Source organism: Martes martes, assembly GCF_963455335.1.
Source record: "Martes martes genome assembly, chromosome: 10".
In the NCBI taxonomy this organism is placed as follows: Eukaryota; Metazoa; Chordata; class Mammalia; order Carnivora; family Mustelidae; genus Martes; species Martes martes.
Window position 1 is genome coordinate 63,927,925 of NC_137898.1, and position 24,980 is coordinate 63,952,904.

At 49.8% G+C, this 24,980-nt stretch overlaps 1 protein-coding gene across 3 annotated transcripts in view; it reads right to left on the reverse strand.

Moving 5' to 3' along the window:
• Window positions 1-721: 721 nt before the first annotated feature.
• The window catches only part of TENM4 (teneurin transmembrane protein 4), a gene marked incomplete at its 5' end in the record, with an annotated part of 373,412 nt that continues 349,153 nt past the window's right edge, over window positions 722-24,980 (reverse strand). For all 3 annotated transcript variants that reach the window (XM_080816827.1, XM_080816826.1, XM_080816825.1), the window contains 6 exons: window positions 722-1,783; window positions 4,479-4,621; window positions 9,130-10,744; window positions 12,386-12,682; window positions 16,178-16,413; window positions 20,758-20,930. In XM_080816827.1, coding sequence (XP_080672953.1) covers window positions 1,025-1,783; window positions 4,479-4,621; window positions 9,130-10,744; window positions 12,386-12,682; window positions 16,178-16,413; window positions 20,758-20,930 — 3,223 coding nt within the window. In that variant the 3' untranslated portion in view covers window positions 722-1,024. The remainder of the gene's footprint in view (window positions 1,784-4,478; window positions 4,622-9,129; window positions 10,745-12,385; window positions 12,683-16,177; window positions 16,414-20,757; window positions 20,931-24,980) is intronic.

The following is a 24,980-nucleotide window of genomic DNA, read 5'->3' on the forward strand; positions in this document are numbered from 1 at the left end:
TCTTTCTGCTGCAGGTGGCCTGCCCCTCCCTGGACCTTGTGCCCATGTGGAGGGCTTGCCCGGGCAGTGCTGGTTCTCACATCTGACTTTGGGAGAGAGGAAGAGATGAATAATAAGGAACATCATGGGAAGACTGACCAACCACAGACATCCTGGGTGCCTCTCCCTCCTGGGGAAGACGAGCCTCCTCGCCCCAGGATGTTATGTCACCAGACTGGGGGAAGGGACCTGGGGGATGCTTTCTCCATCCCAGCATGGGGCTGGCACCAACAACTACATGGGATTTGCAAAAAGGGTTCGGGGTTCCATTTAGCATCAAAATATAAAGCTTGGGTAGGAGTTGGGGGCAGCTTGAAAAAGGTGCTAAATGATATCACAAAATTCCCCAGAGCAAGATGAAGACATCTGTGGTTCTCCAGAGGCACAGAACACGGTGAGTAAAAAGCTACCACTTGTCTGTGGGAGCTGAGCCAAAAATCCTCAGGTCCTGCAGACCCTCCTTCCAGGCCCCCTCGGAAGTTTGGTACTAGCCCGGGACTCTCTGCACCCCTCACTCCTGCCCGACCCCCACAGTCAAGGGTTGCACATGAGACAAATTAGCACAGACACTTGTGTCTCACATCACACCGGGTACTTAGGGACAGACAAGGACACACCTCAGGAGGTGTGTCTCAGAGAGGAGAAATGTACCCCAACAACAGGCAAAAATCCTCAAGGAGAAAGGGAACAAAAGACAATAAAGTTTTCATTGTGATCACACTACAGAAAAAAAAATACCTTCTGTTCTTTGCAAAAAATGTGTGAAGGCCAAATTTGTGTTTTTCTTTTCTTAAAAAAAAGGATGTTGCATGAGTTACAATGCAACCAGTATCTTTTTTGTTTGTTTTCTGCACTTGTTAAAAAAAGGATTTTTCTTTTCTTTTCTTTTCTTTCTTTCTTTTTTTTTTAAGTACAACACAGTCAGGTGTGTGGCCACGAAAGAGTAGCTGTCTTTGGCAAGAAGTGCAGGCCGTGGTCCTCTCTGTCACCTCCGGCCCATCTCGCTCTGTCTCATGAAGTGGATGTTGTTGGCGCTGTCTGACAGTTCTGGGTACTGTTCCACGGAGATCACGAAGAAGCCATCGTAGCCTTGGACCCGCCCTGTGTTCAGCGCCTGCTGCTTCTCCCCCTCTGTCCAGGCCCGCAGGCCCTCCTCCCCTTCCCGAAGTCGCTGCTGCTCGCGGGCCCATGCCTGGCGCACGGCTCTCTGCCGGGCCAGCTCCAGCACCCGTGCCTTCTCCTCATCCAGCGTTGTCCCGTAGCGAGTATTCAAGCACAGTGCCCCGTACTGGAGCTGGATGTCTGTGTAGCGTCTAGTCCTGCCATTGAGCATCGTGTTGATCTGGGACACGGTGACGTTGACCCCATTCTCCAGGGTTCGCCGCCCCCCACTGAGGCCCAGGATGGCCAGGTCACCTTCCGAAGGCCCTGGTTTCACGAAGTAGTGGGTGTCCACCCCGTCAATGGTGAAGTGCAGGTTCTCCAGGTAGTGGGCATTGTTCAAGATGGCAGCAACCCTCCTCCCATCCTCGTTGGCCACACTGATGATGTCTGTGGTCACTCGGCCATCCTTCAAGGCAAACTTGACCCCTTTGCCGAAGACCGAGCCACTGGATGCAAACTTCTTTGTCTCTGGGGCCTGTTGGCAGCTGGTGATTGTGGAGCCGTAGAGCTGATCAAAGCGTTCTAGAGTGACGAAGGCCTTGAGCTGCTTCTGGACTTCACACTGTACTCCGAGGATAGACTGATGGGGGAACAGATCGGGAGAGAGAATGAGACAAAGGAGGACAACCTCTAACAGCCTGAAGAGTCAGCTTACGTTAGTAAGTCAAATCTATATGTATTTATTAACCAGTACCATCCAGCTCTACTGCTGACCACTAGAATATCCTACCACCCTTCATCCACCCATTCACCCATCCCTCCATTAAGTAACTGTTCAGGGAACATCTCTGTGCCAGGTCCTTTTCTGGGCACTGGAGAGATGACAATGAATCAGACAACATCCCTGCCCTTGAGGAACCCATCATTTACCGGGAAAGACAGATGTGACACAAAAAACCATAATCAAATGTGACAACTGGTGGTCTAAGAGAAGTAGCAGTCATGCCTATAGCTAACATGTCTTGGTCTTTGAGCTAAAGAAGTCACATTCAGTATCTCATTTGATCTCTACAATCACTTTATGTAGTAGGTGCTGTCATGTTACTGATTTTACATCTAAGAAAACTAAGTCTCTGAGAAGTCGTAATGGACCCACAGTAAGTATTCAAGCCAACATCTGAACTAGATGTCTGATTCTAGAGGTTCAGTTTCAAGGGCTCTAGATCAGGGAGCAGCAAAGACAGCTCAGAACATCTCAGCCTGAAGGTGGAGGAATGAGGTTCAAGGACAGACTCATGCTTGAGTCAGAACCTGGAGGATAAGGGGCTGATGTGGGTGAGACGGAGCCATGGCAAGAAGGCTTAGGAAGATGAAAAGTGGTGATTTAGGTAAACCCTCTTGCCTTGCTTTATTGTTCTCAGTTCTCAGCCTCTGCCCTCACAGTGTTCTTGGGGGCGTCTCAGATGCCCCTGCTCTCGGCTGCTTTGGTGGACAGATTAGGCCCTATCTCCATGTCAAACCACCTACCATTCTCTCCCATGGCTCAGGGAGCCTGGCAAAGCCAGGTTCGGGCGGGCTCCAGGGGCCTTATCGGCAACTCAGGGAAATGGCTTTAGAAACAGGCCCATCAGCTTCTCACTGAAATTAAGTCCTCTTTATAATTAATAGAACCCTGTCTGTGAACAATTATTTCCTAGAGTTTCACGGAAGCTGGAGTGCTCAACAACAAAGATCTCCGATGCTTGCCAAGGGCAGAAATCAATAATTCATTGACAAGCGAGGTTGGCAAACAGGCCGTCAGAGACTGGGGCTCTGCGCAGGGGAGAAGGGAAGCTGGGGTGGTGGGGGCGGAGCAGGGAGGAGCTGAGCTGCGGGAATCAGCCCTGGGCACAGCCAGGCTGGCCTTGGGGGGATCCTGGGGACTGGAGCAGGGCTATGGCAGCGGAGAACAGCACAAAGGTGGGTGGGCTCTGTGGTCAGACACACTAGGAGTTCTCATCGCCTTTCCTGCTGAGTGACCTTGAGCAAGTCTCTCCGACCTCTGGTCTCATCTATAAAATGGGGGAAAACGCTCACAGGGTTGTTAACTCTTTCAACCATTTGTTCGTTCAACAGAAGTTTTGGGGCCGGACAGTATACTGGGTACCAGATAAGACCCAGTATTTGCCTTCCTGGGGCTCACAGTCTGGTGGAGACATAGGAAGAAAACAGGAACTCAAGTAAAGTGCGGGGAGTGCTTTGAAAAAGGAGAATTTAGGGTACCACCAGAGCCAAGAGGCGCGAAGCCACATTCTCCAGATTCTAGGGGAAGGAGGCAGGTGAGGACGAATGGAATCAGGTTGAACGCATTAAGTTTCTGGCTGCCAGTGATATGCCATCTAACGACCTCGCTTTCCCCTTTGACGGGGACCCGCGGAAGGCCTGCTCTCTGCCTGATTCACTCCTGCATTCACTGGGGGCAGCCTGGGGCCTGGAAGAGCAAGTTCCTAGTACATACATTATTCAGAGAGGGACGTCGGGGGAGGGGAGGAAGAAATGAGCAAAAGGATGCTTCGACCTTTACAGCTATAGAATTCTGTGAGTCTTTCCAACTGGGTCATAAAAGGAACACAAGAGAAAGTAACATTTGTTTGAATGCCTACAGACAGCTCCGGGTTGGAATCCCAGCCCCACCCCTTCCCTTGCTGTGTGGCACTGGAAAGCCTCGGGCATTAAATCTGTACAATGTGAACGGGAATACCAGGGGACAGTTGTGCATTAACTGGTGTAGAATACCTCAGGCAAGTTCAAGGGCACCGAGGTACTCAGAAAATACCACATTCATATTTAGAACACACCTTCCCTCCTTACACTTTCGCTTTGGGCAGTGACAAAGGCTCATTGTTTTTTTGTTTTTTTGTTTTTTATTTATTTATTTATTAGTCAGAGAGAAAGAGAGAGAGAGCGCGCGCGCGCACAGGCAGAGGGCGAAGCAGGCTCCCCGCTGAGCAAGGAGCCTGATGTGGGACTCAATCCCAGGACGCTGGGATCATGACCTGAGCTGAAGGCAGCCGCTTAACCAACTGAGCCACCCAGGCGTCCCAAGGCTCATTGTTTTTGTAGATTTCCACACTGAGCGTTAACACAGAAAACTTAATAGGGCTTGTGAGGGTCTGTGTGCTGTTACAGCTGGGTCCACAGTGGCTTGCCAGTGGCAGGGTTTCTACAGATTTGCTGAACAGTTTCTGGTGGGCTCTGTGGAGGCCCCACATTGGTTTCCATCACGCTTTCCTGGAAAGCTTTGCAGGACCCACCCCTGTCATGTCTGAAGGGCCCAAGGGTAGACAGCCAATTACCTTGCTGTTGTCCCACTCCTGAGTTTTCATCTGTGTGTGGATGAGCTCGTAGGATGGTTCCATGGCGTCTGTGTCTGGCTTGGGGTAGCCAGGGATCACGTTGTGTAGCTGGAACCCAAAGGTGAGGAGCCAGCTGTTCACATCTGGAGGGGAGAGAAGCAGACATGCCCTCATGGAGTAAGTGGCCCTCAGACGTGACATATCCCAACAAATTAGCCTCGAGCTAGGCTGCAGTGTGGGTGTGGGGTGGAGTGCTGCGGGTGGGACAATCAACTACTACACGCACTTTGGAAAACCGTTCCGTGGTTATAAAAGCCGTGTGTCCGCTCGGGACCTGGTGTGCCCCTCCTGGGTATGTGTCCAGTAGAGCCCGTGTTTCCAGATCCCCTGTTCTGTCACTCTGTTTCCTGAGGCCTTGGCCTCACGCCCGGGGGCAGCTATGGATAGAGGAAGTCCCCTCCGCGTCCTCTCCGGCCATTGGGAGGACACGCTTGTGGGGGACAGCCACACCCAAAGGGAACATGTAAATGAATGCTTTCAAAGAGAAAATTCACTTAAGACATAAGCCCTGCCTCCTCTCCCCAGTGAAGAGATGTTCTGTACCAAAGATCAAAGAGTCCCTCCCCTACCATCCCACCTTTCATTTATTCTGGGAAGTGACCTGAAGAAGTCACTTAACCTCCCTGTGCCTTCATTATCCAATCTTTAATATTGGGCCCGAGGATCTAACCCCATAGGGACTGGTTTTGTTGATGTTATAACATTCCTGGGGGGTTACTAATTATATTAGGTTGAAGGACAGGGAGGATTTTGCCATGAGCCTCTGGCTCATTGAAAAACAGAATCAGGGAAGCCAACACGTAAGGAAGAGAAAGAGGATGGATTTTGTGCCATCTGCTACCCAGCCCGCTGCTGCTGACTGTGCCCAGGAGCGTGTTACAGTGACCCTGAAGCTGAGGCTTGCATGCTCAGGACCCTGAAGGGAAGATGTGACGTGGGCATGCAAAACTTTGACACAAGAAAAAAAGATGAGAGGAGGGCAGAAGCCTTCCAGTTGGACAGGCTGACAAGTCTTCATGGAGAAGGTGGCCTTTGAGGCAGACATTGATAGCGGTGTACATTTTGTCAGGCTGCGGAGATAAAGGTGGTGCTTCAGGCAAAGACCATCCTGCAAGGCAAGGCCTGGAGAGGGGAGGTGAGTGCAGGGAGGGTGCAGGTAGCTGGAGAGCAGCTCGGCAAGGCAGAGAGAGAACCAGAAAGAAAAACTGGCTAGAGGAATGCTGTCTTTCTTCCTAGTCAAGAACCTCGTGTTTGCCTTTGTGTCTTGTTTGTTTGTGTTTTTGGATGTTGTGTTTTTTGGATGTCCCAGAGCCCCACTGTGGGGTGTGAAATCTAGAGGTACTGGCATGGAGGGAAGGGAGGAAGGGCAGCTTAGAAACCCACGTTCTACTTCTAGAAAGATCAAGAAAGGGAAAGAGCATGGTGAGGCAAGACATAACCCACGTCCAAATTCAGGCTCCCCAGCTTGCAGACTGTGTGAACTGGGACAGTTGCCTCCTCTCTGAGGTTCTACTTCCAGATCTACAAACTGTTGGTAGAAACGGTTTTCACTAAGCTCTGGAGAAGAACGCTTATAGTGTTACCACTCTGGGCAGCCATCATACAGGGGGAACTGCTCTAAGTCTGTTACAAGAAGGACTGGGTTTCCTATACTATATTCTAAAGTGTCCAGCTCGGTTCCTGGCTCATAGAAGGTTTTCTGTGTCCCTTCGAATCCAGGCCTCTGCATCCCTGGACCCCCATTTCCTTATTTATGACATGAGGCCCTTGCACTAGCTTTCCTCCAAAGTCCCCTTCCTCACTGAGTTTTTGAGAATCTCCGATTCTGTGAATCGTGGCAGATGGTTTTTTAGGAAATTAAAACAAACAGAGCAGGGGGAAAAATCCCCTACGAAGCCATTTTTGCCTGAGGCGGAGAACTTGCATCTGAATTTGTAGTTGGAAAGGAAAAGTTCTATCAGTAATACTACAAATTCCCAGGAAACCAGGGGCCTGAAAAGAGGGCTGGGCCTTAATTATAAGTGATGGGAGGTAGGAACATTTCTCATGATGCCTTTAGGAAAAATGCTGAAAATTGATGTATTCATTGGTTTTTCTACAGCACTTTTCTGAAGAGTTGGGAATTTTACTCTTCCTTTTTATGACACCAGAGCTAGACATTTCCCTCAAGTTAAAAAGCTCCTCTTTACCCATCGGCCCCAGACTTCCGTGTGGCCACCCGGGGCAGTGATGAATAACAATCCCTTTACGTGAGCACATTACAAAGTGAATTCCATTCCCAGAATGAGGATTTTGGAGTCGGAGCAGAGTTCCACTCCAGCGTTGCCACTACTCAGCAGGCCAGTTACTGTACTGCTCTGACCTGCACTTTCCTCCTCTGAGAAGGGGGACAGTGGTCCCCATCTCACAGGCTTCACGGGAGGGTTAGGGCTGTGGTGTGTGTGATGTATCTGCGGTAGACGTTTCATGTGGTTGCCTTCCTAGCATCCCATTCTGCCTTCCTGCTCTTTCCTTTCGGGTATTCGTGTAGCTGTAGGGACTCTGACTCCACCTAAGGGTGTGGCAAGGGAGCATATGACCTAGGCCTATCCCACTGCAGTATATCTTAGGACCTTTGAAGAAAGTTCTGGAAAAAAGATGCTGCTTTTATGGGTGTTATTGCTGGGTGTGAGTGAGGTTGCACATAGCTCATGACATAGTGAGAATTGGTGGTGTGTTGGTTTTTAGTAGCAAAATGTTTTTCTGCACCCCCCCCCCCCCCCCCGCCGCTAACCTGCCAAGATTCCTCACAAGACGCTCACTGGAGGATGAGGCAGGGGCATGCTGGATGTAGACAGATATTAGTGCAAATGGGCTCTAAATCTGTAGAGTTTTTTGAGGCTGCTAGCAAGCTGAGCACAGTGAGGCCGTGTTGGGATATTCCTGTTTCCCACAGGCCCCGAGTGTGTTTTCACCACCTCACATGCCCACCACTGTGTTCCCTCTTCTGCCTCACTCGTGGGACTCCTGCTCACAACAATACCACCTGGGGTTCTTGCTGAAAGAGACTCCTCCAATCAGTGTTAGCAGACTGGGCCGCCAAATTCAGGGGGCCAGGAAGCCGCATCCCTAAGGGACACTTATGTGAGCTGCCATGTGTGTTGTCCTCTCTAGACTTCTGTAAGTGAGGTCCTCTCCCTGGGCTGCCTTTCTTCCCACTCTGAACCGGGCCCCACGTATCACCTGCCCCCTGGCTAGGGAGAGCCGTGCCTCCCGTGTTTCCACGGCCATCAGGGCAAACCTTCATCCTGGGCCCCTCATGCTGGACGGCCACGGTCTGCCTCCCCTGCGCCATGTGCACTCCTGGAGGATGGTGACCATCTTTCTATCCCCAGTGCCTGAAAAAGTGGCTGCCAACAGGAGGTATGTGTTGAGTGAAAATGAAACTGCCTCGAAACAGGAAGCAGGCATAGCTGGCATCACAGGAAAAAGAGACGGAAGGTGCCAGGTTTGCAAGTTGGGAGGTGCCCATTCTGTGCCAACAACAAAATCTCTTTCATAAAAAGTGCTGGCTTTATCCAGACCTGAATGCCCATAGCTGCTCTGACTCCTGAGGTCTTCTGTGGCTGGCCTGTGAGTGGCGGCTTGCTGGTTGGACTGTGGCTGCTGGAGACATTTCTGGCACGTGTGACCAGTGGGGACACTTATATTTCAGGTAGTTTCCCAGTAGTGGAAAACAAAGCCCACTTTTTAAAACTAAGAAGAAGAAAGAGAATTGACACGAGCCAGGTACTTTGCTAGGCAGGTTATTAAATGTATCTCATTTCGCCCTTGTGACCATCTTTCTCTTTTTATCCCCTCTTTGGACTGAATATTTTTTTAGTCTTCACTCTATTTCCACCATTGACTAATTAGCTATGTCTCTGTTTTATTCTTTAGTGGCTGCTCGAGGATTTACATGTGCATATTTAATGTGCATATTTAATTTACCAAGGTCAGTGTAGGTGTTCTAAGTTTAATTTATAGCTCAGGAAACTGGAATTCAGGGAAGTTAAATAAGTTTTGTGACTGTTCATTACATTGCCCCAAATGAGAAAACCGATTTTTTTTTCTTTAGCTATACCTTCCTCCACCTTATCGGAGACTCATAGGCAGTCTGATCTGGGTCAGAAACTTCCAAATTGTATGCTCAGGGTGTATCCAGGGAAATATTAGGGTCTCATGGTGAAAAAAGGGCTTTCATGCTCAAATGTTTGAGAAACAGTGGGTAAAGGGGTTTCATGATCAAATGTTTGAGAAATCGTGGGTAAATGTATGGGACAGTTCTCCTTACTACAGGACTTCTCAGAGCCTTTCCTAAGCTGCAATGTGTTATCAAAATTGGAGAATGGTGGTCGCCCTAGAAATATCCTGGAAAAACTTGATGTCAGTACCAGTTTTTCCAGGATATTTCTCTAAACCAATGTTTCTTAAAAAAATACTTTGGAAAACGCTGCTGTAAGAGAAAGTTCATGTTTGCTGTTACCCTGTCCCTCTTTGGCAAGTAAGACTATCTTGTCAGATGACCAGAGCAGCAGTGGGTCCTGTCTTCTTAATGAGCCCCGATCCTCACCTGTCATGAAGCACTTGATGTCCTGAGAGTTGCTGATGGGGTTGTTGTTTTTGAACATGTAGAGATTAAAAGGCATGATGTTGCCACTACTTAGGTGCTTCCACAGCTCGTGGTCTGGGCTGGTCCAGCGGCCAGCCAGCACGTCATAATCCCGCCGGCCCATGTGGATGAGCTTGGTGAGTGGGTCGTAGAGGCCCCCATGGTAGCCGATGATGATCTGGAAGTTGGGATTGGTGTCCATGTAGATCTCCCCGTAGGCCGTGTACAGAATCTGCTTGATCATCAGGCCTGTTCCACTGAAGACAGCGAGAGGGGTCCCGATGTTGTCGCAAGCTATGTAGAACTCATCACCGCTGCTCAGCTCCATGGCAAAGAGGTGCCCTTGCAGGTCGTAGTAGAGGGATGTGATCTCGGAGCTGGAGTGGTTGTAGAGGTGGGTGACCTTGGTGGGGTTGGTCAGGTCTGCATAGAAGAACTGCAGGTGGTGGCTATGGCTGCTCTTGCTGGACACCCGCCGCCCCAGGCCATCATAGCGGTACCTGACGCTCCAGCCTCCAGCCCGGTTGTATGCCTTGATGAGCAGGCCAGCTGAGTTGTACTCAAAGACGTCCCCGCCCCGCTGCCGCAGGAAGCCATCCTCGTCCATCTTGTACTGCACGTCGCCCAATCTAGTGATGCGGTCCCGGAGGTCGTACCTTAGTGGGGTAAGCCGTGCACTGTTCCCAGGGCTCAGTAAGTGCAAGTTCCCATTGAGGTCATAGCTGTATCGCCAGAGTGGCTTGTCATTGATGGAGACGGTCTGCAGCTGGCCGTCAGCGTCATACTCATAGGCGTAGCGGGTGGTATTGGCATAGGGTCCCACCTTCAACTCCTTCTTCACCACTCGCCCCATGTTGTCATACTGGACGGTCATCCAGTACATGAGAGAACGGAAAATCTCATACTGCACTTCCTTCATCCGGCCATAGGCGTCAAAGTGTTTGGTGTGGGTCATGACCGCCGTCGTAATGATCTGGTTAATGTCATAGTAGATGACACCAAACTTCCCAAACTGCTCTGTCCTGCCTGACACGTCATCATAGCGATAGAGATCGATGGGCAGTGGGGTCTCATTGATCACAGCCTGCATGCTGGTCACCCGGAAGCTGTTGTCATAGTTATAGTCAAAACGGGCATTGACCATGCCTTCCTCGGTGAAGCGGAAGATCTGGCGGTCGATCAGGGGCCCGATTTGGCGGTAGCGGATGGTGCAGGTGAAGCCCTCATTCTGTAGGTTGATGGTCTTCAGCATGCCTGCTGTCTCATCATAGGTGAAGCTCACCTTGGTGGTGTCATACAGCATCTCAGCCAGCTTTGACAGTTTGCCATACTTGTAGATGACCCTGCGGCCAGTGCCCAGGTAGAAGGTGTGGAGGAGGTGGCCATCCTCGGTGAAGTCCTGGATGACAGAGGCATTGCCCTCGGGTGGCTGGTAGATGTTCCTGTAGTAGCCCACGGACCGGATGGTCTCCAGGGTCTGCCGGGCCACGTTGGGCATCGTCACAGAGGAGAGGCGGTCGTTCTTGTCGAACTCAAAGATATACTGCCTCTGGCTGTGGAGCAGCAGCACCATGGACTGGAGGGAGAGGGAAACAAAGGGGTGAGAGGAGGCTGGTGGGGAGGAAGGGGAAGTCTGTGTTCTTAACACTAGAGGAGGGGAATAAACGGCCAAGGAAACCGGTGGTTCTCCTAAGTTAGGCCCAAACCATAGCTTTCTAACCAATGTGCCGTAAGCTGCTGCAGTGGGGACACAACTGTGCTAATAAGGTAAGGACTTCTCAGGGCATGTGGATGGTTTAGTCAACTGGGTGTCCAACTCCTGGTTTCAGCTCAGGCCCTGATCTCGGGGCTGTGGGACTGAGCCCCACGTCGGGCTCCGCGCTCAGATTCTTTCTCCCTCTTCCTCTGCCCCTTCCCACTCGCATGTTCTCTCTCTCTCAGATAAATAAACAACATCTTAAAAAAAAAAAAAAGCACTTCTTTCAGCCCTTGGGCCTGGCACTCAGGCCATCTGTCTTCCTGCGGTGGGCAGCCTTGTTGGTTTGCCCCTTTGTGTGGTACAAAAGTGATGATTTTAGTGGGTGCTGGTGTGTGAGGAAGTTCGGGAGCGCTGACAAGGAGCATGGCAGCGGCCTCTCTCCTGGCTTCCTTGCTTCAGCTTCCTTCTCAAATCAATCTTCCTACTCAAGCAAGAATGATCTTCCTGAAACCCAGCCTGACAGTGTCTCCTGTCTGTTAAATAACTTCTGCTGACTCCACGTGGCCCACGGGGTAAGGACTGCATCTGAGAAGGGTGTTTCAGGCTCTGTGTGATTGTTTACACAGGAACAGGTCAGATGCCCATGGCGGGGTGGGATGGGCTGTGACGGGAATGTGGGAACCTGCTTCCTAACAATGGGCTTATTGTGTGGCCCCATGAAGGTTCCTTACCCCTCTGGGTCGGGGTTGCCAGTATGTCAGATGACCTCTAGGGTCTCTCTTAGCACCACCACAGAACACGGTTCTTGGAGATGCTCACCCAGCAACAGATGGAGAAGACGGAGCACAGACCAAGCACAGCACGGGCCCTGGGCAGGTGACCATGGGCAGGAAACAGAGTCAAGATGTGGGTACCAGAATGGGGGTCTGAGGCGCAGCTCTTTTTTGGGAAGAAGTCAGTAGGGAACAGACCTAGCGCTTCTTGGCAGCAAAGCTAACATTTTCTCCTGTTTGGGACCAATTTTTGCTTTCAGGACTTTTTTGATTCCTAGCCCCTGGGATGCAATAAATCCTGACCTGAAGCAGAAGGGATTTACTAAAGTTATGCCCACCATTCAAAGCTCAGGATTAATTACCTCACTAGTGTTCTGCCCTGTTCTCTGTGACCAGATCCCACAATTGCTCCAGATCTGGGGGAAGAACCTGCCTGAGTCTGCACCCTGAGTCCTGTTCTGTGACACCAGTTAGAGTTGGGCTTCTTCCCAGCTCTGGTCTATCACGTGGGGCTTTCCTCTCCTTCCTGCAAGCTCCTACCTGCTGCACCATCTCTACAATATCTACCCAGACGCCTGTCAGGTTCCCGGTCTTCTGCAGCAGACTTTTTGGAACACTTCCTTTAGAAGACCACATGGCTCTAATCCATCCCACTGAAGGCAGCAGGCTGCGCCTGGCCATGGGTTGAGCCACAGTGGCTGGCCTTCTGTATGGTAAGGCCAGGGATGGGGAGATGGACACCTGCCTTCTCTAAGTACGTGTAGCTCCACGTCTTCCCATCAGCGAAGATCCTGGATGTGATGCGACCTGCCTGGTCATATTCCATCCTCTCTGACATGATGCCTCTCTGGATGCCAGCGATATGACCCCCGGGGGAGTAGGTCACGTTGACACCGTTCAGCCTGCTGCTGGGTGACCAGAGGCTGGGCCGCCCTGCTTGGTCATACAGGATCCGGAGGGTGAACTTGCGGTGGTCATCATAGATCTTCTCTGTGCGGGTCACGCGGTCGAAGTCCAGGGACAGGAGATTCCGGTTGTGAACCTGGGGAAGGGGCAGGAGGGAAGAGAGTTAATCTGGACATGGGAAACTTTGGTGTGGGAGGGTCCTGCGTAGAGGTGGCAGCACAGGTCATGGGTAAGACAGATAGGATCTGGGGTCCTGGCTTGGTCACCTGTCAGTTCTGTGACGCTTCCTCATCTGTAAAATGGGAATAATAATGCCAATTGCATAGGGCTATTGTGAAAATAAAGACAACGCAGGTGTTGAGCAGACAGTGGCTAGTCCTAAAGACAATCCCTATCATTTCCTAATGTGATTCTTCTAATGAGGACAGAAAGGCAGATCCTTCTTGACTCTCTCCTGAAAAGGGAGAGGCCGGGCGGGTCCAGCAAATTCATGCATGACCCTGTTTCTCATGTGCCAGGCAATGTGCTGGTGTTTGGCACTGAGGAGACCAAAGCTCAGGGACATGAAGGGACATGCTCCACATGTCCTGGCTGGTGAGTGACTATGTCTGGATGTGACTCTCACTATGACAACAGGCTGACAAAAAGGTCCTAGGAGTGTGTCTGTCCCTCTTAGGGGCCTTGGACCTTCCATCCCCTCTGGGGTGGCTCCTGACCTCTGCCACCATAGTTAGGGCTTCCTGGTTACCTTGGTCAGCTCCCAAGGGGTCTTCTTCTTCCTGGAGGGCCCTGGAGGCAATGTGTGTTTGGGTCTCGGACAGCTTCTGTGGCTGTGGGCTGCCCGGGGACTGACAGAGTCCCAGCTTTGGGACATTTTTCCCTTTGTAGGATCTCTACATGGGCTGCTAGGTCAGCACACAATTCAATTTCCCTCCAGAGTCAGGAATACAGGGCTCCCAGAAGGGTAGCAGTAAGTCAGGGTTTTTCACAGTTTAACAAGGAAATATACTTCAGAAGCCTACTTCCGTACTGGGATCCACCCGGTGGGCACTGGTTGCCCCTGAAATACTGCCAGGTACTCTGAAGCTAAAACGCTGGCCCCCTCTAGCTGGCACACTGTGTGACTCTTCCATTAGTCACTGGTTAAGTCTGACAAGGAGTCAGGAAAACATAAGAGGAAAGTGGATAATGTGGGTCACATGATGCAGAAGTGCTCACGTAGGCCACAGTAACGGGAGGCCCTGTAGGGTTCTGGGTGGTGAAAAAGGCTCCCGTCTAGAAATTAAAGCCAAGATTCCAGCCTGTGTGCTGTGACACACTGCTTTTCAGTGTGACCTTGGGCAGGTGCCGTTCCCTCTCTGAGTCTCAGTTTCTTCCTCTGTGAAACAACCGAGCTATGACGAGGACTGAAGAAGCCTTAAGTCAACTACCTCGTGGAGTTCTGGGTGCGCTGAAGGTCCCGAATTAATGATTGCAATTATTTCCATTAAGGCAGCAAATGATCACGGTCATTCTCAGAGAAAGTACAGACATGTGTGTTTCCCCCTTCTCCCTCTCTCCAAACAAATCCTCAAACCTTGAAAATAAGGATTTATAATGATGCTGAGACAACTTTAGCTGTGAATGGCCTGGTTATAATAAGGTTGCCTTCCCAGGGGTAATCAAACACAATTGCAGAGCAAAAACAGTGTGGCAGACAATTCCCATGAAAAATCGGAGGCGCTGGAGAGCGAAGCCGTGTTCTTTGCCGGGAGGGCCTAGGAAGATGTAGGGTCTGCACCACCACCAACAATGGGACCCATTTAAAAGCCTCTTTTGCAAGGTCCCCTGCGACTCCCCCCAAGGAGGTGCCACCCAGCCAGCTGCCCCCCTCGTCCACCGAAGGACCCCTGGTGAAGGGGAGCTAAACCTCTGTGGCAAAATTAATAAAATTGAATTAAGCAGCTCACTGGGGGAACCGCCTAATGCTTTCTGTGCTCGGCAGTGGCGGCAATGAGATTATTTTACATCTTTCTTTATTAAAAAAAGTTCCCAGTTGTATAAAAAATGAGCTCCATCATGGGGCGGCGCACCCGGCTAACATTCTAATTCCACATGCCGCCACTGTGGGTGGCCATTTATTTTGGGAGGACGTGGAGATGTGGCCACCCGACTGGAGCGCCATCAATCTCAGGCTGGGAGAGGGACCAATTAGAGCCTGGGAAACTTCTGGTCCAGCTCACACCGCAGAGGGGAAACCCTAACAGCCCCAATCGCCGCCGTTCACGGAGCACCCGGGGTCTACCAGCACTGGGCTAGGAACCTGGAACAGGCTGTCTTGTTTCCACAGAGGAGGGGGAGGCTCAGAGGACTTGCTTGGGGCTCCACAGCCAGGCCCAGGCGGGAATCAGACCGAGGTCAAACTTTCCGTTTAGCACACCGCCTCAGATGTGCCAGAGGGGCTCCTGGAGGATTCAGACAGGGGGCTCCGTGAGGCTGCAGAGGGTGGCAGGCCACAGAGAGCCCAGACGGCAAGGCCTTCCTCAGGGAACTAGTAGAAGGCTCCTTCCCACATTCGATTTTTGCCGGAGTTCTTGGCCGTGGAGGAAACACAGAAAGCCCAGCTTTCTGGGTTCTCGTTGTGTGACACCGGCTATGTTGGGACACGAGCCGTGCTGCACAAGGGTGCTTCTGTGGTTTTCAGGAGTCCAGAACATCTTGCTCACTTCTGTGGTGCCCTTCAGCCCAGCAAGTGTCCGCAGAGCACCAGGGGCCGGCAAGGGGCCTTGCTGAAAGCCAGTGCTAGTTTCTTCACCGTCTCGCTGCCCCTCACCTTCCATTCCACAGCTGAGGGAGAAGCAGCTGGGCAGTGAGGCCCCGCCTGGGCCCGAGGTAACTCTACCGAAACACGGGGCGTGAGGCAGAGACCGGGCGGCTTCGGGGCATCGGCAGACTGAAAAGCACCCACATGCCAACCCACGGGTGGGGACAGCCGGCGGGGGAGGGGCCTTGTGCTCATTCAGGAGGGGATAACTGCCTGGAAAGAGCACAGGATGTGGCTGAGGTTCCAAAGAGCTCCGAATGCGTAACAGGAATAACCAGAACAGTGGCGAGAATGTCAGGAACAACAAGGGGAGTGGGTAGGACTGACCACTTCCTGGGCGCTAGACTGTCCAAGGCACTTCATATACGATTTCTAATTCTCGTGGCAACTTGTAAAACTGATTTTAACCTCCCCATTTCTTGGGAGAATGAAACCAAGGCTTTGGATGAATGAAAGCACATTATGGATTTGCTCAGATTCAGTGAGAATATAACAGAAGCTGGAAACCCAAACTCAGGCCCAACACTAAAGCTGGTAATCATTCCGCAAGTAACAACAAAGAGATATTTGAGACTTATCATGGGTGGGAGGGGTGCCTACTTGACTTCCCCCTTTCGCAAAGGGCCCAGGAAAAGTTTCTCCCCTAGGGCCAGTTTCAAGAACAGAACCCCGTTCTCTGGCTTGATCCTCATTCTTTCATCCTTCTTCTCCATCACCCCCCACGGCACCCTCCCCCGACCACGCCCAGCCTCCCCACCCCAGCGACCTCCAGAGCTCCAGAGGCTGAGGCCCCACCCTACTGCCCCACCTGCCCCGGGGCTTGCTCACCCGCAGCCGGCGCCCGAACACCGTGACCTGGCCCCGAGCCTGCTCCTTGCGCTGCCGCCACTCCACCAGGTTCAGACCGTTGTCAATGGGCAGTGTGACGTTCCTCTTGCCCACGGTGGGGTTGACGGTGCCCGCCAGCAGGTGGGGCTCAGTCTGCAGTGCCACCTCCATGCCATTGGCCAGCAGCAGCCGCAGGGATCCATCTGCCCCGATGTAGTAGCTGTTCCGGACCTGGTCTGAGGGAGAGGAGAGGGACCGGCTCTGCTCAGAAGGGCTGAGCATGGAGGGGGCTGGGGGTGTGTGCACCAGGGCATCGGTATGTTATTAAATGGACTTATTTTTCTGATAAGGGAAACAGAACGTTATCAGTGAAGAAAACTAGAAAATAGAAGGAGATGGTCCATGATCTTAGTACCCAAAGAAAGCCATTGTAAATATCTTGTCTATTTCTAGACTTCAGGATATTTCAGAATACCTTGATAGCCCAAAGTAATTCGTATGGTTTTTCACTGATCATGGTATTATACTGTTGAATATTTCTCCTAAATGTTTCTCTTAAAGACTGCATAATATTCCATCATATGGAAATAACCATAATTTATCTAACCAACTCTCAAGGAGATAATGAATGTTTCATAATTACAAAGTTAACACTGCAAATAAACATACTGTAAACATCGTGTTAAGTGGGAAAAGTTGGACACAAAAGACCACATGATGTATCAATGAGTCTTTACATGAAATGTCCAGAACAGGTCAATTAAGAGAGGCAGAAAGTAGATTAGTGAGGGAAAGGTAGAGTGGGGAATGACTGCTTATGGGTATGAGCTTTCTTTTTGGGACTGATAAAAATTTTCCAGAATCAGATAGCATTAATAATTGCACAACTTTGTAAATATACTAAAAAAAACCCTGAGCTGTGTATTTTAAAAGGGTAAATTGTATATTTTTTATTTTTTTAAAGGGTGAATGTTATACTATGTGAATTACATCTCTATTAAAAATATACTTTTTTGGATAAATCATTGTCTTCATTTTGGGTTAAGTTACTAGAACAAAGGGTTGAACACTTTTAAGGTTCTTAATATACACCAGGGTAACAATAATCTATATAACAAGGTAAGAAATAACTCCAATAGTCAACTGACAGAATGTCAAACATATGTATGTTTTAAGTCATTGCCATATATATATATATGTATATATATGTATATATATATACATATATATATATCTCAACGATTTAAAAATAAATCTGATTTTGAAATTTTAAGCCTAATTAAAACATTTAAAATTAGGATCTTTCGCTAAAAGAAACTTCTGGAGAAGAGTAAATTTCAGCTGTAAAAAGCACACAGTTCTTTTCTAAAAATGGAAATATCTCCAAATTTGTGCTACAGTCAGTGTTCTGCCTCTTGCCCTTCCTCAGCTGGTGCTTCTGCCTGCACCTGCCCCTCTTCCATAAACACCAGCCTGAGTCCTCACTTTGAGGCTCTGCTTCATTGTCATTTCTCCCCAGGAGGTTCCCCGGTTCCTTGGTCAGAACGAATGCCTCCTCTTCCCTTAGCCTCCTTACGGGTCCCATTAGTGGTCTTGCAGTTGAGGGGGAGAAGGGTTTACCATTCTGGTAATGAAGGCATTCTCAAATACCTAAGTGTCCGCTGTGAGAGGGGACAACTGCCCAGAGATGGAGAGCATGGCCTCCAGAGCCGGGCTATCAGGGTTCAGGTCCCAGCCCTGCCACTCTCTTGGCAAATTCCTTAACCTGGCATGCCTCTGGTTCTTCATCCGTACCTTGGGGATAATAACTGTACTCTTACCTCATAGGATTAAACGGGATAATGATAATGAAGAGCTGAGAGTAGAACTTGGCATGTAGTGAGTATGACATAAATGTAGCCATTACTGGTTTTATGTGCCTGGCACTGTACTAGTCACTGTTATGTGTATCTCTTGTCCTCTCCCCTCTATCTCCATTGTCCCATTTCACAGATCTGTCATAGCGAACTTCTCTAGTACTGATCATGGGTTTTTAAGAGCTCCCCATGTCTTTTAGATCAGTGGTTAAGAGAATGGGTTCTAGAATCTCTTTGTCTTAGTCCAAATACCCTAGCCCGCATGTGTTCTTGGATAAGCCACTTAAACTCTCAGTGACTTTCTGTCTTCATTTGGAAAATGGAGATGTTCATAATACCTCGGAGGGCTGTGACAAGATGACACAGGACTATGAATGTAAAACACTAAAAATCTGCTTTATACTTAGTAAGTGTTCCAAAATGTTAGCTATCACTGTTATTATTGTATATGCCCAGTAAATAGTTGCTGGATTGAACTAGAGATGTTACCGGCTACGTTAAATTTAAAAAAAAATTAAAAAAGGGGTGTAGTTTTGTAGGAAACCCTCGCCAAGTCTTCCCAGCACCAGATCAGGCCCTTCCTCTGCCATTCCCTTCCCCTCTCCATCCCTCTCCCGTTCTTTCTCTCTCACACACACAGAATCCTAAGCTCTGCCTTAAACTTGCTATGCATTATTCACTGGCAATCTGTATTTTACTTCCTTCGAACGGTGGAAAAGCCTGCGTCAATTTATCTTTTAAAGCTGCTTTTTGCTGAATGCACACACGTCCATTAACGATGACTCTGGATGCAATGGTATCTTGTAGAGACCCATCTCAAATGATCCCCATTTAATGTGAGCTGTGACTCCCCAAGCCTGCCCCTCATTAGCAGCTGCTTCTTATTTCTTCCCAGGCCAGACGTAAGATGAAGCTGAAAGAGCTTTTCCGGAAGACTCTACCGAGGCGGCTGCCAAATGTGGCATCTAAGCCTGGCATGAAAGAAGGAAAGGGAGCGTGGCAGAGGAACCAAAGAGGAAACACAGGTACCGTGCTTCCCGGATTCAGGAGGCATTCTTCCTTTCCCCACTTTGATGTTTCTGAAATTGGAATGTGTCTTAAGTCCTTGTATGAATTTTGAGCAGCGTGTCTCCCCCTCCTCTCCAAGCTGAAAAGTTGCTATTAAATTTTGACGGTACATTTTAAAAGTGAGGAAATGCAGTACTTTCGAATTTTAAAAAAGTTGCCTGAGTATAAGAAAGACTGAGCTAACTTCTGAGAAAAGTACCGCAGGCCAGCTCAGAGGTGTGGAGGGGTAACACAGTTCTTAACCCCATGGCAGGACAAGGTGTCCGAGCCATCAGGGGCCCTGCTGTCCTTGGCCAGGCAGAACCTGACTGGCTTGGAATTGGCACCTTCCCTTGGCGATAACCCAGTCAGAGCATAAAGACCTGGAGTGTGTCCCAACCCACTGCCACAGCTGCTGGTGGGGAAGGAACGGCAGGGTATGGTTTCTCTTTCTTTGACTGAGAACGGCTATTGTTCTTTGAGCTTCTTTACAGGCACGGGATTACATTTGTGAGTAAAAACAGTTGTGAAAATACACAGTTATTTTCTTAAGGTAAACAAAAGTGCCAGTTATTAGGTAAGAAGTTCATTAATCCAACAAATACTTAGTAATACTACGGGCCTGGCCCGTCGTGGTCACTCTATGTACGGTGTGTCAAGAGATGGTCTGAGCAACGTGTATGAGGCACGTGTCGCAATTCTGCCCCATTTCCCAGGCCCAGAGACTGAGGCTCAGAGAAGAGTGAGTCCACCCAAGTCACACAGGGAGGAATGACACAGCAGGCCTGGGGACCCCGGCCTGTCTACTCCAGAGCTTCTGCTCCTCGCCTTGCCTCACACCATTCCACGTGGCCTCGACCTGTTTTCGTTTCCACGAGGAGAAAACTGACGGTCCCCGTGATGTGGTGGCAGAGTCCGGACTAGAATTTGTGCCCTTGAATCCTAGCCCACGGCTCTCTTACTACTTGTGTCAAAGCCGTTGTGAGTACCAAAAGCCATCAGGAGGGTGGGGGAAAAAGAAACCAAGTGAGGCTTTCCCTAGTGATAGCTTTTATCCACGCCCCCCCCACCCCCCATGCTTACTAGAGCCAATAAAGCCGCAAGCTCCACTCTGGGTCACCATGTCCCATGAGGACAATTGAGGCAGATCGTTAGTTCACAGCAAGTTTTTATCCCTGTGATTCACCTAATCACTCATACCAAGGATTATCTGATGTGTGCAGGGAGGAAGGGTCTCTTCTCTACGGAATCTTAGGGAAGGCTCAAACTGTTCTCGCCTGAGCTTCTGGAGGGATTTCTCCATCCCTAGATCCCTTTCATGATTAAGTGTCATTATTACTGTCCTTCGTCCTCGCCCACCCCAGGGTGAGAGTGGGAACCATTAGAATGGTGGAACAGTGAGGTCACCTGGATGGGCAGCCGGTGCACTCCCTACCCTTGGTTCTGATGATAATGGGGTGAGACAATGGATTATGACTTGGAAGCTTCTGGGAGAGAATATACGGGACTCGGGCTGGTGGGTTCTGCACATTAGATGGCAGCGCAGAGAGAAGCCAACTGTATCGCTCTCCTGTTCTTGGGCAGCTCTAGTAGCATTTTATTTCTTACATTATCCTCTTCCAAAGGGGTCCCTTCACCCCTGTGTCTTGAAGTCCCCATGTTCCCCACCCGGCTTACCTTGCAGGAGTGTATAGAAGGCACCGGAGGCAGACAGGTTGGTGGTTATGGTGATATCATCCTTGCTGGAAGTCTCTACCTGGACATGCACCGAGCTGTCTGTATCACTTCGGAAACTGCTCACCTGGCCAGTAGGGAAGGTCACATTGGTCAGGCGACCAAAGCTGTCGTACCTGAAAACCAAGGGGGGTGGCTCTGAGTGACAGAAACATAATGGTGCTATTGCTGGAACCTGGCATGTTCTACCCTGTGCCCCAGTTTGGTGTGCTCTGTTTTCCTTTCTGGTTAGATACATTGCCGTGCGTCCTCCATCTCCTTGTACATGGTTTTTTTTTTTTTTTTTTTTTTAATTTTTAAAATTTATTTGACAGAGATCACAAGTAGGCAGAGAGGCAGGCAGAGAGAGGTGGGGGGGAAGCAGACTCCCTGCTGAGCAGAGAGCCCGATGTGGGGCTTGATCCCAGGACCCCGGGATCATGACCTGAGCCAAAGGCAGGGGCTTTAACCCACTGAGCCACCCGGGCACCCCATCACATGGTTTTCTTGAGAAGTGACTCCATTGGCTGATATCTGACTACAGGCAAATGACTTACCTCTCTGAATCTTTGCTAATTCCATGAAGTGGAGACAAGGACCCTGGCCCTGCCTGCAATGCAGGGTTACTGTGGAGGAACATGTCATGGTGGCCTGTGGCTACAAATAGCCACCCACGTGGGGTGAGATGACGGGGGCTCTCAGAGCAGGGGAACTCCCAGAGGTGAGGGGGCCAAACTTGATTCTTGAACCCCCTCTCAAAACCCTGACGGCTGGTGATGCAGGGTGTTCCTGAACAACATAAGAGATGGGGCTTCTGGGGCACCTAGGTGGCTCAGTGGGTTAAAGCCTCTGCCTTCAGCTCAGGTCATGGTCTCAGGGTCCTGGGATCGAGCCCCGCATCGGGCTCTCTGCTCAGCGTGGAGCCTGCTTCCCTCTCTCTCTGCCTGCCTCTCTGACTACTTGTGATCTCTGTCTGTCAAATAAATAAACAAAATCTTAAAAAAAGAGAGAGAGAGAGAGAGATGGAGCTTCCTACAAAGCTATAGAGCCTGGGGAAAGGGGGCTCTGAATCCAAACCAGGATCTTGCCACCACATAAGGAGGCTAAACAGATGGGCTCTTGCAAACTCTTCCCATCTTGACTTCACAGCCTGCGCCAAGCAGTTGTGTATCTGCCGTTGTCACAGTTCACAGTTCTGCTCTGGCGTGGGCTTTCTGAAGCATGACAATTGCATCTTAATTCTCTTTTCCATTCCTGAGAATAATAAAAGAAATGCCTACCATTACCAAACACCTACCACGCTACAGCACAGCGCTTCTCAGACCTTTCGCTTACTCCTTGCAACTTACTTAAAAGGTATAAATGATCTCTTTTCTGGAGGAGGCTCAGAAAAGCAAAGTCACCTACTCAAGGTCCCACAACGGATAAGTGTGGTGGAGTCAAAATTCAAACTGATCTATCTGCTTCCAAGCTGCCCCTTGCTTCTCTGCCCTCACCCAGCATTTCCGAGCTGTCCATTTACAAGTGTCTGTTGCGTGGGTTCTCCGTGCGGCCGAGTGGGCGGGAGGTGGCAGGGAATTATAGGCTGTTAACACTTCAGTTATAATTTTTAATTGTGGGAGGCTGAAGTGTAAAAAGGTAGGTTTAATAACCCTTTTGCCCTTGTGTGTGAATGGGAAAAACGGTCTTCATCCAGATGTCAGTATTTCTGACTTTGGCTTATGCTCAGGCTGGCACACGGCTTCCGTGGTAGGTCTCCCCCATAGATTCCAGGTCTCCCTACTGGACATTTCCCCCCTGCTTTGCCCCTGGGACCTGAGGGATTTAATAATGGTGAAATGAAAGGCCCGAGTGTTTAGCGCTGTCCTGGCTCTTCCTCTGATCCTTCAGCTGCGCCTGGTTTCCCACTGGGACCCCTGGGGGCTGCAGCGTCTACGGGTTCAGGTGAGACTTGGGAGGTGAGACTAGGCAGCCCTTTGCTGAGCAATTTTCTGCCCAAGGTCAGCTGTGGGTGCTGCATGGATTCTGCCTCCTGCCAACTCTTTCTGTCCCTGTGCCTGGGACTGACATAGTCTGTCACAAATGGGTGCTGGTTAAAGGTCTTTTGAATGAGTCCTGGACCCAAGACCAACTCTGGGATCAGCTGAATCTCTCTATTGCTAGGGTCTGAGGCAGTGGGATGGAAGCCCTTTCCAACATGGCAAGCAGCACAGGAATCTCTAATACCTACCCTGGGCTTGGGCTTGGCAGGGCAAGGGTGCGGGCTATATCAATCCTTCCGGCTCTCCTATAGGCACTTTAGGGGCTGTGGAAACCTGCTTCTTGTCATGATTTCTCATCTCTCTTCCTTAGCACCGAGTCATGTTGTAAGAAGTCGTCAGTCTGGCATCGGGGAGGGTGACGATGTGGCTTAAAACCCAGACCGGAGGGTCACAGGTCAGGGTGCCCTTCAAAGGGGGAAAGGTGTGATTCTGAGAGACTGCTGCTAGGAAGGAGGCGAGTCTTGGGATAAAGATCTGGAAGGTTTGTCCTAAAGCATCTTTGTCCCAGAGATGCTCTCAGAGCTCTGCTCCCTTTAACTCTTGGGAAAGGGGTGTTCTTTTCAACTCTTTGCGGAGGGTGGACATTTGAATAGGAAGGAATTTCACAAAAATGTTTAGAGTGGTTATCTCTGGGAGGCAGAATTACAAGGGATATTTTATATTCCCAAGATTTAAAAATAATGCATATGGATTATTTTCATAATCAGAAAAGTGACCTCAACCCAAATAATGCCACATATGGAGAGCTCATGAACATGGTCATCTCGGGAAAGAGGTCCTTTTAAATTACTGGCATTTATGGAGTCCCTGGGTGGCTCAGTTGGTTAAGCGTTCAACTCTTGATTTCGGCTCAGGTCATGATTTCAGGGATGTGAGATGGACCTCTGTGCTCAGTGGGGAGTCTGCTTAAGATTTCCTCTCTAGTTCTGCCCCCCCCCGACCCCCGCTTGGCTCACAGGTGCTTGCCCTCTCTCTCTCTCTCAAATAAAAAAAAAAAATTACTGGCATTTCTGGAGGAGTCTCCTTATAGGACATCTACCAACATCAATCTCCAGGGCTTTTCAGTAAATATTACTAGGGTACCCCAAACTTCTGAGCCCCAAATCAAGATCTCCAAAACGGCTCTGTCATGGTCATCTTAGCTATATCTGTGGTCCAAGAGCAGGCTGAGTCCTGTCAGATCCTGAGTCATCTTAGATCAGCAGGAAGATCAATTCCAGTTCAACAGTTTCACAGGATGGGTATGTGCTGTTCTAGTCTGGTCCTCTGAACACCTGTTACCCACGCACCTAGTCTTTACTGAGACTACTTACTTAGACTGTGTAATTTCCTGACCTAACCAGATACAAAGGATTTTATTATGCCAAGCAAGGTACTTAAAAAGGAGTCTTAGAGTCTGACCGATAAGAATCGATAGGGCGACCACACATTAGGGGACAGATGTCACTTCAGGAGTACTTTACTGTGGCCTTGCTCAAATGCCACCTTGTAAAGCCTTCTCTGATCTCTCTCTTGTCCCTTCTCCTGGTGATACCCTGGCCCAGCTGCCTTACAGAATGGGTCCCCTGCATCCTAACAGCTCATGTACAAGCTGTCACCTGCTCCGGTCTGGGAGTGCTTGAGTCAGGACAGGACTGCGGAGTCAGACAGGCTGGGAATCTGGAGTCTACCACCTGCCAGCAATGGAGCCCTGGAGGACTGGCCCTCGGTTCATCTCTTCTCCCCAGCCCTGGGACTGGCAGAGAGAAGGTGGGCAGGGAATGCCACTTGAGCAAAGGAATGAATTCATGATTGGTTCTGCGAGGCCCCTCTGCTGCTCTGTTGGAAAGGGGAGACAATGATTCATTCAAACACTATCTCCTGTAGGACTTGACAGAGGTTTGACCCACAGCAGGTACATGGTAAACATCTGCTGAAGGCACAAATACAGAAACAACTGCTTTCACTAGATGATCCTTCACCAGTCTCCGTAGGCGTCTCCCCAGAGCTTTGGTCTCCAAGACAGAAGAGCCTTTGCATAAAGGGAGACAATTGTAATTATTATTGAAGGTGGCCTGTGATACATAATTAAATTGAGCTTGAAGAAGATACAATGAAAAGCCTCATGCTTTCAAGATCTGGTTTTCATTTTATACGAGATGGCCG